Source organism: Cyanistes caeruleus, chromosome 3 (genome assembly GCF_971803275.1).
Source record: "Cyanistes caeruleus chromosome 3, bCyaCae1.hap1.1, whole genome shotgun sequence".
NCBI classification, from domain to species: Eukaryota; Metazoa; Chordata; class Aves; order Passeriformes; family Paridae; genus Cyanistes; species Cyanistes caeruleus.
Window position 1 is genome coordinate 66771302 of NC_141703.1, and position 12719 is coordinate 66784020.

Below are 12719 nucleotides of genomic sequence, written 5' to 3' on the forward strand. Positions count from 1 at the left end.
CAACTGTAGCCTTGAACATAAAAGCAGGAACTTCTCACCAGTGTTTTCTGCAGAAATATTTCTGAAAATATCTCTGCTGAGGGACACTCCACAAGCCCTCTGGGCAATCTGTTCCATTGCTTGTTTACCCGCACAGAAAAGTCCTCCCTCATATTCAGGTGGAACTTGCTGTGCATCATTTTCTGCCCCTTGCCTTTTGTCCTATCGCTTGGCAGCATGAAGCATAGCCTGGTCCACCTCCCTTCAGATAGCCAATCCCCTCCCTTCAGATGCTCATAGACATTGATTAAATCCCTGGCAGTTGTCTCTTCTCAAGGCTGAACAGGGCCAGTTCCCTCAGCCTTTTCTCATAAGAGAGGTGTTCCAGTCCCTTGATGCACTGCAACCCTGCGCTGAAGACAGATGTTCCGTCCAGTCCCTTCGCTGGATCCGCTCCAGGAGCTCCGAGTCTCATTTCTGGGCTCATCAGTGCAAGAAAGATCTGCTTGTCTTTCGATTACTTTTTAGCCTTGTGTACTTCTGCCTAGCTGTGCAGCCTCCGTACTCCCAGCCAAGGCATGAGGCAGGTCTTGCCAGCTGAAGTGCTCTGACACACGCAGAACCTGAGGCACGGCGCCAGGGAAAAGTCACTTCTTGGAGGGACAAAGCCAGACCCGGCTGTTTCCACACCACGGGGAAGGCTCTCGGAGCAAGTCTGAGGCAGGGTCAGCTCGGCGGCCCCTCGTCCGCGCCCCTGAAGGCAACAGGGACAAGCAGAGCGGTCCCACGGGCAAGCGGGCGGCGGCTCTGGGGCACAGCCTCGCCCCCTGCAGGAGCCTCTCCTCGCTGGCAGCGGCTTTTCTCCTCACAGAGCCCATGAGGGCGACTCCTCCCGGTGCGGGGCCGGCGAGCGAGGCACGGCCGTGTCTCGGCGCGTTGCCCCGGCAGCTCCCGCCGCCCCTGCCCGGCGGGGCTGCGCTCCCCTCCCTGCCCGCTAGGGCGCGCCCCCGCCCGGCGCGGCGCCGGCCGCCAGGTGGCGCTGCCGCCCCGCGAGCCGCCGGCGGCCGCCGCCCCCGCCCTCCCGCCCCGGCCCCGCCCCCGCCCCGCCCTGTGACATCACGGCGGCGCGAGCGGAAAGGGGGCGGGGGAGGCGATGCGCGCGCACCTCGGGGCGCTGGCCAGGGCGCGAGCCCCGCCCCTCCCATCCCCCCCAGCCGCGCGAGAGCCCCTGGAGAGGGCGGGGCCGGGGACCGTTGGGCGCGCGCCGGGCCGCCATTGTTGGCGGGCAGGGCGGGAGCCGCGGCCGCCCCTCAGCGCCCCCGCCGCGCCTCCGCCGCCTTCCCCTCCGCCCGCCCCGGGCCTGCTGCCCCGCTCTTCTCCGCTCTGCCCCACTCTTTCCGCGCCATCCAAACCCGGGGCCGCAGCGGTGGCGGGAGGGGCGGGTGTGCCCCAAGCGTGCCCCGTGCCCTCCTTCCGCGCCCCCCTCGGCCCCGCTGGCCCCCGCCCTGCCCCCGCAGCCGGTGTGCTGTGACCTTGAGCTCGAGCGCGTGGAAACAATTTGTGGGATTGTTTTGGGGGGACTTTCTTGTGGGTTTTCGGTGTTTTGGGGTTTTATTTGGGGTTTTTTTGTGAAATACTTTCCCCCAAGAAAAGGTTCGGCAAAAGCAACACTTTTGTTTTGGGGGTGTTTTTTGTTTTGTTTTTGGTTGGTTTTGGGTTTGTTTTTGCTTTTTTGTAAAGTACGCTACTCAAATTATTTGGAGGGATCTGAGAAAATCTGGTGGCCTGCAGGTCGTAACGCTGATACTCATTTTTGATTGGAGAAACCCTTTCTTTGTTCTTTTTCTATTCTTCCTCTGACTTTCAGAGGAAGAAGCCTTTGTGCAGCCTTTCGTGGGATGGTGCTGCTGTCTCGTGTCCCAGTCCCAGGGAGGTTCCTTGCTGCTGCAAAGTTGCTGTTGCAAAATTTGGTTTCTTTGCAAATCTTACGTGACATTTTGAGTGGGCATGTTGTAAACCAATTTAAGTATGTGTCAGCTCTCATTTTGTGTGAAGATACCAAGGTGTTTATAAACTTGCAGGTGCATGTTATTTTGGGACAACCACAAGAATTTTCGTGGAACTACATGGGTATAATAAAGTCATGTGATGGTTTAGATTGGAAGGGACCTTAAAGATAATTTTGTTCCAGCGCTGCTGCTGTGGGCAGGGACACCTTACACTAGATTGCTCAGAGCTCCATCTGATCTGGCCTTGGTCACTTCCAGGGGTGGAGTATCCACAGCTTCTCTGGGCAGATTGTTCCAGTGCCTCACCAGTCTCACAGTAATATGGGGAAACTTGGATGAATCTCTTCTACGGCTTACATATGAGCTATAACTTGTCATAATTTTTTTTTATTATTAAACGGAGAAGTATAAGCTATCATGAGTTTAATGCAAGATAATACTGTGATGTTATAGCAACTGTGGTTGCATTCCTTGAAGAGGAATACAGTTTATGCATTGTCCAAGTTTTTGAAATAATGTTAGCAATGTGAGTTATGTAAATTCTGTTACTTTTGTTGCTCTAGAAACTTCAACAGTTTCAGGAACGGTCATGTGTTTTTACAATGCATTCAAATGTCATTAAATAAAGCAAGTGCATAGATGGCAACTGAATTGTTTTTGAATAATACCAAATTCCAGTGGTTAAACCTGGATACTTGGGTGTCAAAGTTCCAGCGGAGATCTGGGAATCATGCCTAATTACTTTTCTGTGCCTGGGATTAATGCCCTCTCTTCATTGTTAGCTTGATGAAAACTGGTTTAGGATATAATTTAGAAGGTTTACATTATTTTGATTATCATCCATTCTCTTGTCCTCTCATAAATTTATGTTCCATCCATTGTTCCATCACCACCTATGCTTAGCCACTAAAAATAGCATCCCTTCTTCCAAGCTTTCTCATCTTTGTCCTTAAGTACCCTTGAATTCCAGAAGGTGCCTCTTGCTCTTTATTTGTTCCATTAATTTCAGATTTCTGTATACAAATGGCTTGCTAATATTGATTTATATTCTCATCACATAGTACATTGTAAGAACTTGGGCACGGAACAATGTCAGATTAGACGGAACTCCAGGAATGCTTGTGAATTTTAGAAAGAATATCCTTTTAATCCTCAGTGGGTTTGAGGGCTTTGTGTGGTAGCTTGTCATAAATATGATGATAGTATTGCTGTGATTTTGCTAGGTTTGTAGTGTTTTATGAGTTACGTTTTTATGTGTAATGTAGTTACCAAAAAAGCAGCTTACTTTGAAAACAGTTGAAGTTCCAAAGTTGGAGACAATCTCTAGAACCAGTTTTCTTGGAAATTCTTTCACTGTAGATACGAATGTTTAAAATTCCAGTAACTGAAAACAAGAATGTTGGTATTTTAAGATAAGAAAGTGTTTAACACTACATCAATTTTTTTTAAATAAATGTGGCACTCGGTGTCTCTCTTTACAATTAGAAATTTGCTGGGTATTATGAGATCTGTCTTCCCTTTCACCATCTTAATCTCTAGAACCTGCTCCAGAGTTCTTCAAGGAAACACTGACACTGGTATTTTTAGAAGAAATTACTCAGCTTGTGTGTTGGATTGCCAGGGCCATCCTGGTGGCAGCACAGGGATTGATTCCCAGCTCTCGGTGCCTTGGAGTGCCCATGCACCGAGCACCAACTTGTGTCTGAGGGAGTTCTGACAGTTGTGACTGATCACCAGTGTGTCAGCTGCCAGTGTGCAAAGGCAGCAGGCAAAGCCTTGCTTAATTCAGCTGCTGTATTAAACAAGATTATTGCTTTACCAATAAATACCAAACAAAACCCCAGTTAACAGTGAAATAAGTCACTTGTGTGTGCTGTTCCACTGCTGCAGCCGTCAGGGCAGGGGAGGAGGGCACATACATTGGCTCCTGTTGCTCCAGGAGGAGTAGTGCTGCCCCTGCTCCCCATCAGGACACACCACACAGCTCTCTTCGTTCTGGGGCCAGCAGCAAAAGTAAGGCGTGAGAGCTTCCTCTCTGGGAGCTCCAGTACTTTATGCTGTAGATAAGCCCATTGATGGCTTTCCCCTAGCACTTTTAAAGGGTTTTTCCCAAGGTGAAAAAACACTCAAAAATTGCTTTACTTTTCATAAGGTTTGTGGATAGGGTCTCCCAAATTTCCATGGGTCACAAAATCATTTTCAGTTAAAACATCCTATTGTTTTCCCTTTTATCTGATATTACTGTTTTCTAGTTCATATTACTTTCCACTACTGGTGTCGTTGTTTCTAAGTTAATGGCTCTGGCTTTGCTTCTCACCTTTTGCTCCTCACCAGGCCCATGAAAATGATTCTCGAGATAATGAACAGGAAAGGTTTAACAAAAGACTGGTTGTGGCACTTAGTGCTATGGTCTGATGTTGACATGGTGGTGTTTGGTCATAGGTTGGACTTGATGCACTCAGGGTCTTTTCCAACCTAAATGATTTTGTCAACTCACCACCAGGGAATGGTCACAGCATCCTGGATTGTCTCCAGTCTGAACCCCTGCAATGAGCTCATCCTCTACCACCAGCTCCAGTAGTGCTCTTCATCTGGTTTGTTTGTCTAATACCTGGACCAGGAAGTTGTCCTTAATGCACCCTAGGATTCTCCTGGACTTCTTACAGCTAACTGTGCTGCTTTCCTGGCAGATGCCTGGGTGGTGGAAGTCCTCTGCTAGGATGAGATCTTGGAGTGTGATGCTTCCTGTGTCTACAGCAGGAGGCCTTGACCTTGGTTCTCCCCCTGATGAGACCCCCACCAGCAGATGTCCTTTGTTGGTCCTGTCTTTGAATTTTTTACCCACAGGCTCTAAACCTTTTTGTGGCTGTTTTTCTGAGGCAGCTCTTCACAATCTATCCCTTCCCTAACACAGGGCACAAAACGCCTGCCCCATCTCCCCTGTCTCTTTTAAAAAGCTCATAGCCTTTGACTACAGTTCCGTCCCAGCATCTTTTGCTGATACGTCATAGTTTTCTAACTGCACTATGGCTTTCAACTTCACTTGCTTGTTTCCCATACCATGTGCATAGGCACAGAGGCATTTCAGCTGGGCTGTGGGCTGCCCAACCTTTTGGGAGGAGCCTTCCCAAATTCTTCTGGGATGATTTACAGGGATTTCCCTCTTATTTTCTAGAGTGTAGGTATCTTCTGGTTCTTCACTGTCACTCAGAAGTTCATCCCCTTCCCCATAAAGCATATAAAATGTATCAGGCTGAAGGTATACCTGAGCCCAGCTTTTACACATTCTGGACAGCTCTAACCACAATATTTTTAAAGGGAGAACTCTGTTTTAGAAAAACTGGTTAAGTCCTACCCAATCTCAAAAGGTGCAACTAACCACACTGGGGAGAAGGATCTGTAAGTTACTTATTCTGGTCTGTAACTTTTTATGGATTTAGTGGTATGAGATCCCTCAGTCTCACAGAACCCGGTCTGAAATCTAGAATTTACTACTCAGGTAGCACTGCAGGGAGATACCTGCTGTAAGCAGACATAAGCTGGTTACATTCTCCAAGGGAGTCATGGTAAGAGAGGATTTTACAATTAGTAATTTTTCATGAAGCAAATAATTGTGTCTCAGTACCTATGTGTGTAAAGTACTTTGACATTCATTGTCACGAATTGTGATGTGCAGATACAATTGCTGTTGCAGATGGTGCCAAACCAAATGAATATGGACAGTATCAGGAATTTGATAATGGCTTGGAGCAAGTGTTTGGGATACTAGAAGTACAGTTGACTTCCTCTGCCTCACAAGGTAGAGGAAATGGTAGAATAGATAAATGATGAGCTGGCATCTGTTGTGAAGCAGCTGAAGATGGGATAACCCAAGAGGATAATTCATGTGCTAAAATAGGAGCAGATGTCAATTAAGACAGTCTGTCTGACCATTTGGGTGCCAGTTCTGTAGCACATGTCATCAGTACAGGCTTGACAAACAGCCTGTTTGTGAAATTCGGTGTTTCTTGACATCATAATTTGTTAGAAGGTGGAGATGTTGTTGGCTTTGAGAATCTGGAAAATTTAATCACTGGAGCAAACCCAAATTCCAATTTTATATTAAAACCAACTAGGTGCCATTTTAAGTTGTCACTGGGGTTTTTTTTGATTGTTTGTTTGGTTGGATTTTTTTAAAATGAGAAGTTCAGTACAAAACTAGTTGCTTTTTCTAGAAACTAAATGAAGCTGCAACAGAATTTTCATACTAGACTGTCCGGGTTACTGTACTTTAAAACTTCTGCAGCAGCGTGGAACTTTTCCAAAACATTTTTCCCCAAACCTTGTCTTCAGCTAAATTCCTTTCTTCCCCCCTTCCAATCTCTCTCTTGTCTTGGGTGAAACACCATGCTGATGCAGTTTCTGCCCTTCAGTCCTAGGAATTAGCTTGGGTTTCTTCATCTGGGAAATTTTCCATAAGCTTACTCTTTGGAAGATTCCACTGATACAAGGCATTCTCCCCTGTCCTGCCCAGCTTAGAGCAATAGTCCTTAAAATCTGATGCAAGAACCCTTAAAACAGAGACAGGACTTCAGAATTTTGTTTTCTTTCATACAATGAACATTATCATTGTACAAGATCAATGTGTTGAATACAAATTAAAAGTCAAATTTGCCAATTTACTGTCTGAAAGACTAAAAGCAGTTATAAAAAAGAATTGAGTCAATTTCTCAGCTACTTCTACTTTGAAAAGTCAAGTAGTAAAATACATGTAATGAAGTAAGGGTTATGTTACGTTATTTTCTCATGGCTTCTTTGGGTTCCTTTTTCTCCCATGTTGTGCACCTATTAATCATTAAAAAAATCCAGGCATATATCTTTATTGTACTATATCTTGAAGTTAGTATTTCCACAGTATTTTTTATATTTTACAGTGTTCATTGTCCAAAGACATAGTGGTGGTTTTAAATACAGACACATAAAATCATAGAAATGCACAGCTGAGCTTAGTGAAAGAAAATAAGGATGTGTGGGGCCACTGTAGGGGAAAATGCAGAAAAGCTGGAAACAACCTTAAGTATATTTAAAATTCAGTTTAGTTTGTTCTAGAGCATCAAAAAACCACAGGTTTCATCATTCATGCAGGTATGGCTTGGGTCACTTCTGAAAACTTGTCTGAAGAAATCAGTAGCTTGAGGCAGCAGCAAAAGGAAAGTGGCTGGACAGGACTGAAAATCAAAACTCCATACACAGACGTATTTAAGAAGTGTAATAATTTTAGGGGAAAATTATTCAGCTTGGAAATGCTGTTTCCTTTAAAACAGATTTACGCGTATCTTCAGGTGAATGTTTTCGGGATCAGGAGGATCCAGATTGCTCTGAATTTTATGTGATGTCCCTGAAGTGCTTTCCATTTCCCAGAAACCTATGTGTATAGCCTTTCCTGCTGACTTGAGAGATGGAAAAGACTTGCTTGATAATTTCAGATATATAGCCATACAGTTCTTAGAAGTGAAAAGGTTGCTAACTGCTGAGTTTACTCACCTGCTTTCCAGGATGAAGGTGCCACAAGTTAGTTGTCCATCCAACAGCTCTGTAAATACTTAAGCAACCTTGTAGTGGGATATTAAGGAAAATTCCCTTTGAAATATATTATCTCAATATAGAAGGCACACATAAATCTATTTTTGGAATGAAAGAGTCCTTTGTATTCTACATACATTTTTTTTATTTTTTTATTTTTTTTTTTTTAAGAATTTTGCATTGAGAATCAATCTGGCTTCCTCCCTCAGTCCCTGTAGGCAAAGTCATCAGCAGCTGGGAGACCTTCTTTTACACAGAGTTTCTTTTAAGAACAGAGGAGCCTCATCTGTGTAGCAAGAGCAGAATATGATATTTGGTCCCAGAAATTGTTCCACAAAACCATTATTTACAGATCTAAGCTATACATCAGAGAGAATTTTTATCTGAGCATATTTAATAGGGAGGAGAGTTAAATAGCATGTTTTTGTTTTTTTTTTTTTACTTGGAGGTTACTGATTTACTACCCAAAGTTGTACAATACATTAATTACCAGAACAATTGGACCTATTGAAGTTCTGAAGTGAAAGCCACAAATTATCAGATAAATTTAGAGTTGTGTAATTTTCTCATAACCCTTCACTTGGGAAGTCTTTCTCCTTCCAGTATAGGATGAGGTCTGGTAGCGGGGTTAACCCTGACCCCTGAGTGTTCTATATGGACTTGTTCATTTCTGCCACATTCTTTCAGTTTAAATTTAGATTTGCTGGCAGCTATTATGCCTCTTGCAATAAGCCTCATGACCAAACACTGAAACAAATATGCCTTTTATCACAGATGTTTTTGCCGAATAGGATTAGTGAAGAGCACTTGAAAGCTGAAAAACAATGTGCAGAAGTCTTTGGTCCAAAAGGCACTAACCTTTTAATGTCTGGAACATATTTTCTTCTCAGTGTTAGCAAAGAGAAAGTAAGTGTTTAGATGATTTGGCTCAATCTTGCAGCTTGTTTTACCTCTCATTTATTATTGGCAGTAATGAAATTTCAGCTATGCAAATGAATACAGAGTCAGGATACATCTGAATACATACACGTAACAAAGTCATTAAGCTAAATGATCTAAAATAGACTGTGGTTGCTGTAGGAGGTAGCAACATAGAACTGAGTTATATGTTTGGCTGATTGCTAAATATGTCTTAGTAAATCTTATTTGTTGGGATAATTATTCTGTACAATATAGCTGCATCTGTAATTGATGTTAGGAAGTTCATACCACTTAATTTTCTGTTTTCCATGGAGGATGATGCTTGTTTTATGATGATGATTTTTTTTTAATCTAGCATGAGTACGTGGGACTTGAGAATGGGACTTGAGAAATCTATATGGCAAAGGAGTTCAGTTTCAAGGCCAGTAAGTTGTTCTTGGCCTAGAGTTTGTCATGCTCTTCATAGACAATGTTGCTCTACCTTGAAACACTTGTTTGACAAGGGATTCTCTGGTCTCACTTTCTACAATTGCTCATCTGTCTAAGATAGGACATGAGGAAATGGTCTCAAATTGCACTATGAGAGGTTTAGACTGGGTATTAGGAAAATTTTTTTCCACTGAAAGGGCTGTCAAGCATTGGAACAGACTGCCCAGGGAAGTAGTGGAGTCACCATCCCTGGAGGTGTTTAAAAGATGTGTAGCTGCTAAATGTAAGGGACATGGTTTAGTGATAGACTTGGCAGTGCTGGGTTAGAAGTTGGATTTGATGATCCTAAAGGTCTTTTCCAAACTAAACGCTTCTGTGATTTTGTGTTCTAAGGTAGCATGTAAAATTGTTTCTGTAAAACACTTCTGTCTATGCTTTCAAGGTTCTTCAAAAGGTAATAGCATTCCTATGCATTGGTGAATGGCTATGGCTCCAACAAAGAAAGACCTTGAGAATTTATGGAAAGGAGTGTTCTCCCTGTAACCTTTTAGGGGAAAAAAACCCAACAAATAAAGCAGGCCATGATTCTGTAGATAATTTAAAGTGAGATTTTTTTCCTTCTGAAGGGCAAGACACAAAAGCTTCCAAAGGCGCCCTGACCCTACTGCCTCTGCAGTTGCTATGGGCAGGAAACACTGGTACTCAGATCTTCAGAGCACTTTGATAGTGTCCAGCCTAGTTACTGGGGCTGAACACTGTGGAGCTGTGTTCCTCATGAATGGATTAGGCAAAATTAATTCACTGGTTAGAAGTCCTACTGTGCAGGCTGTATATTTTTGAATGTAAGTAGCATCATGTTTTTTCTGTTTAGCGGGAATTTCAGGCAACCTTTGAAATACATAGCCAATCAGCATTTGTTCCAAATGGTGCTTTTGTGCCAAATTTCCAATTAGTGAATGGCATTTGTTAGCTAGGCCGATTTGGCTTTATCTTCGAGGATAATGAAACCCCATCTTTTTCCTCATCCCCTTAATAGACACTATGTAGATTCTTACAGAACTAAAAAAAAGAGAACTGAATGGAGAATGCTACAAGATTTATAGTTTGGTGACACTCCTTAGGACTTGTATTTTTTAGAAATGACTGTGGTTTGAATTCTGTAGCATTAAAGCAAGAAATTTATAAAAATAAATGGGTCTGACTCATACAGTTGTTTGAAAGAACATTAGTGAATATTGGAAGTATTGTTCCAGTAGGTAAATATTTGTCGAGATAAAGGCGAAATGTGCTTCCCTGTACATGGAGCTGTATTTTTTATTGTTATACAATATCATGTGTGCTGTTGCATACATATGGAGTGTCTTAGAATTTTTTTTAAGTTTTTATGAAATTTTATCTTTGCATTTTCTATGGAAAATGCTAAATTAGAGACACCTCTCCAACCCCCTTCAAAATAGTCTTTTCTGTTGTGGAACAGAAAGTGGTCTGTTATAACATGTGGAAGTTACTTCTGCATCTTATTAAGCTCAGAAATCCAAACTTCTAATGCAACCTTCAGTGCTTGTCACCTGGCAAGAACAATTTTTACATAGCTCACAGAAATCAAACACACTTTGCTCTTTTCCCTGTGTGATTGTTGCTTCAGAATTATTTATTGGTGTTAAGAAAACATATTCCTACAGTCCCTTTTTCATAAATTGCATTTTAACCATGTTGAGAAATAGAACATTCATATTATATTTTTGCAGAATTTATACATTATTGTTTGTGGAACTTGGGCGGGTTTCCATGTTTTGTCCTTGTTGAGTCTTTTTTTTGAGTGTTCTTTAGTATTTTAAGGATCAGTATGTGAAGAAGCTAAACCACAGGAAAACATTTGCTTTGTTTACAAATGAGTGTTGTGGACATATATCAATGTGCACATTTCCTGTGTGAGGTCATCTCACTCAGAATGGGTTCAATATGAGAAGTGTCTTTGATACTAATTTTCTGTGGAACATCCTGTAGTTTACTTGGAAATGGCTGGGAAGACAATGGGAAGCAATTGAAGTATCTCTTTAGATAATTTTAGTAGCTGTAGAGTTGAAGTACTGCTTAGCACATACTACAACGTTTCAGGCAAAGTACTCAGAGGTTGTAAAAAACAATGAAATTTGAAATAAAGATTTGGAAAAGTAAAAATTGGGATATTTATTTTTCTATGCTTCAAAACAATCCCTACAAAGATCATACTAGCCCCTCTGAAGGGAGCATGCATCTGTTGCTGATATGGGACTCAGTGTCTGATGATTTGGAACCTTAGTTACTGTGGAGGAGATGAGTAATTCCATTAGTAATAATATATGTCAGTGTAATAGTGGAGTAAATTGCCTGGATTCTATTTGTAAAGGGTTTTTTTCTACAATCATGAGCCAATTATAGTTACCTTTCTGTGCCACTTGTGAATCCCTCCTAAGGAAACAAAGCACCATAAGGATTTATCAGGTAAGAGTAGAAATAGTACTCATCTATCTCCCCTAGGTTTTGAGGAGTGTTGGTATGATCCTCTTAGGATTATGGCAGGATGAAAATGCATTATTACTGTTTGTCTTCTCATGCTCACTATGGAATTAGCTTCTGTGCAAAAATATGTATTGTTTGTGAAAGGAAGGAAGATGAAAGAACTGAGGTAGCTTCAGAACAGAGACTTCTGTGGGATGCAGTAGCTGCCTGTGTTGACAGAGAGGTCAGTGTGACTGGTTTTTGTAGTGGATCATTAGAAGTGATGCGAATAAGGAAAACAAGGCATAATGCAGCAGTATTCACAGGGACCGCCATGGAAAGGTGCTTAGGTGCTGGAAAGGATTTTGAAGAAACTAAAGAATAAGAATGGGACACGGAATTAGGAATAGGAATGTAATCCTTGTCAATTACATTGCAATGGATTAAAGTATTTGTTACACAGTAAAGCTCTTCAGATAAAAAGAAAGATGCATCCTAGTGACAAAGAGACCAGTAAAGTATTCCCACCATATGGGGCAGAGGATTTTATAAGTCTAGAATTATAGTAAGGAATACAATACAGTGCACATGATGACCTTCAATATTCTGGTTCCTGTTGGCAGCAAGCAATCAGTGGAGAGATGCTGAAATAAAAGTGGCTTAAGAGGAGGCATTGAAGTGACTTTAGTTTTAGTCTTGGTTCTGCTTAGCTTGAAATAGCAGTGGGTCACCTAAGATGGAGTGTTAGAAAGCCATTCAGATATACTAAAGTCATTTGAGTAAGCAGAACAGCTATGAATATATGTCATCAGGGCTGCAGTGATAATTGAAGCTTTCTAAATGGAAAAATGTCGCTCAAGAACAAGGAAAGAACTTTTCAGCTTTTTCCTTGGGGGCTGGAAGAGAAAATAAGCATCTCCAAGTTACCAACAGCTTGAATATTTTAAGACTTCACATATGTTTGATTTCTCCTAGACCCAACAAGAAAAAGAATCTGAATGGCCAGACTCTATGTCATGGCTTATGAAGAAACTGGAACAGTTGAACTTAGATATTGAAGAAGCTCTGAGTGCTAGCTCTTCTCCCTCCAGTACTCCTTCTAAAAGGCACAAGCAACTGGTAAGAATGTGTGTTTGTCATATGATAAGTTCTGTAACATTTAGCTATGACACTCCTCAAGACATAGTTTTCAGATCCAGTTATGTTTCTGAATAGGCCGAGGAGCTCAAGTGTTAGGGTGAAGTTAAAAGTTTTCACTCAATAAAATGAAATCTCTAATTTCATTAGATAACTAATGATCAAATATCCAGAACTGTTAGAGGGTAAAACTTGTAAATT

At 42.0% G+C, this 12719-nt stretch overlaps 1 protein-coding gene across 4 annotated transcripts in view; it reads left to right on the forward strand.

Annotated features, from left to right (window-relative positions):
* The window catches only part of STARD13 (StAR related lipid transfer domain containing 13), a 284897-nt gene that overhangs the window by 61916 nt on the left and 210262 nt on the right, over positions 1-12719 (forward strand). For 2 of the 4 annotated variants that reach the window (XM_086881597.1, XM_086881599.1), the window contains one exon: positions 12357-12500. The exons of 1 other annotated variant lie outside the window; for it this stretch is intronic. In XM_086881597.1, the coding sequence (XP_086737723.1) occupies positions 12357-12500 (144 nt within the window). Of the gene's footprint in view, positions 1-1231; positions 9743-11356; positions 11385-12356; positions 12501-12719 lie in introns of those variants that run through there. One more of the 4 variants, XM_086881598.1, reaches the window with a different exon arrangement.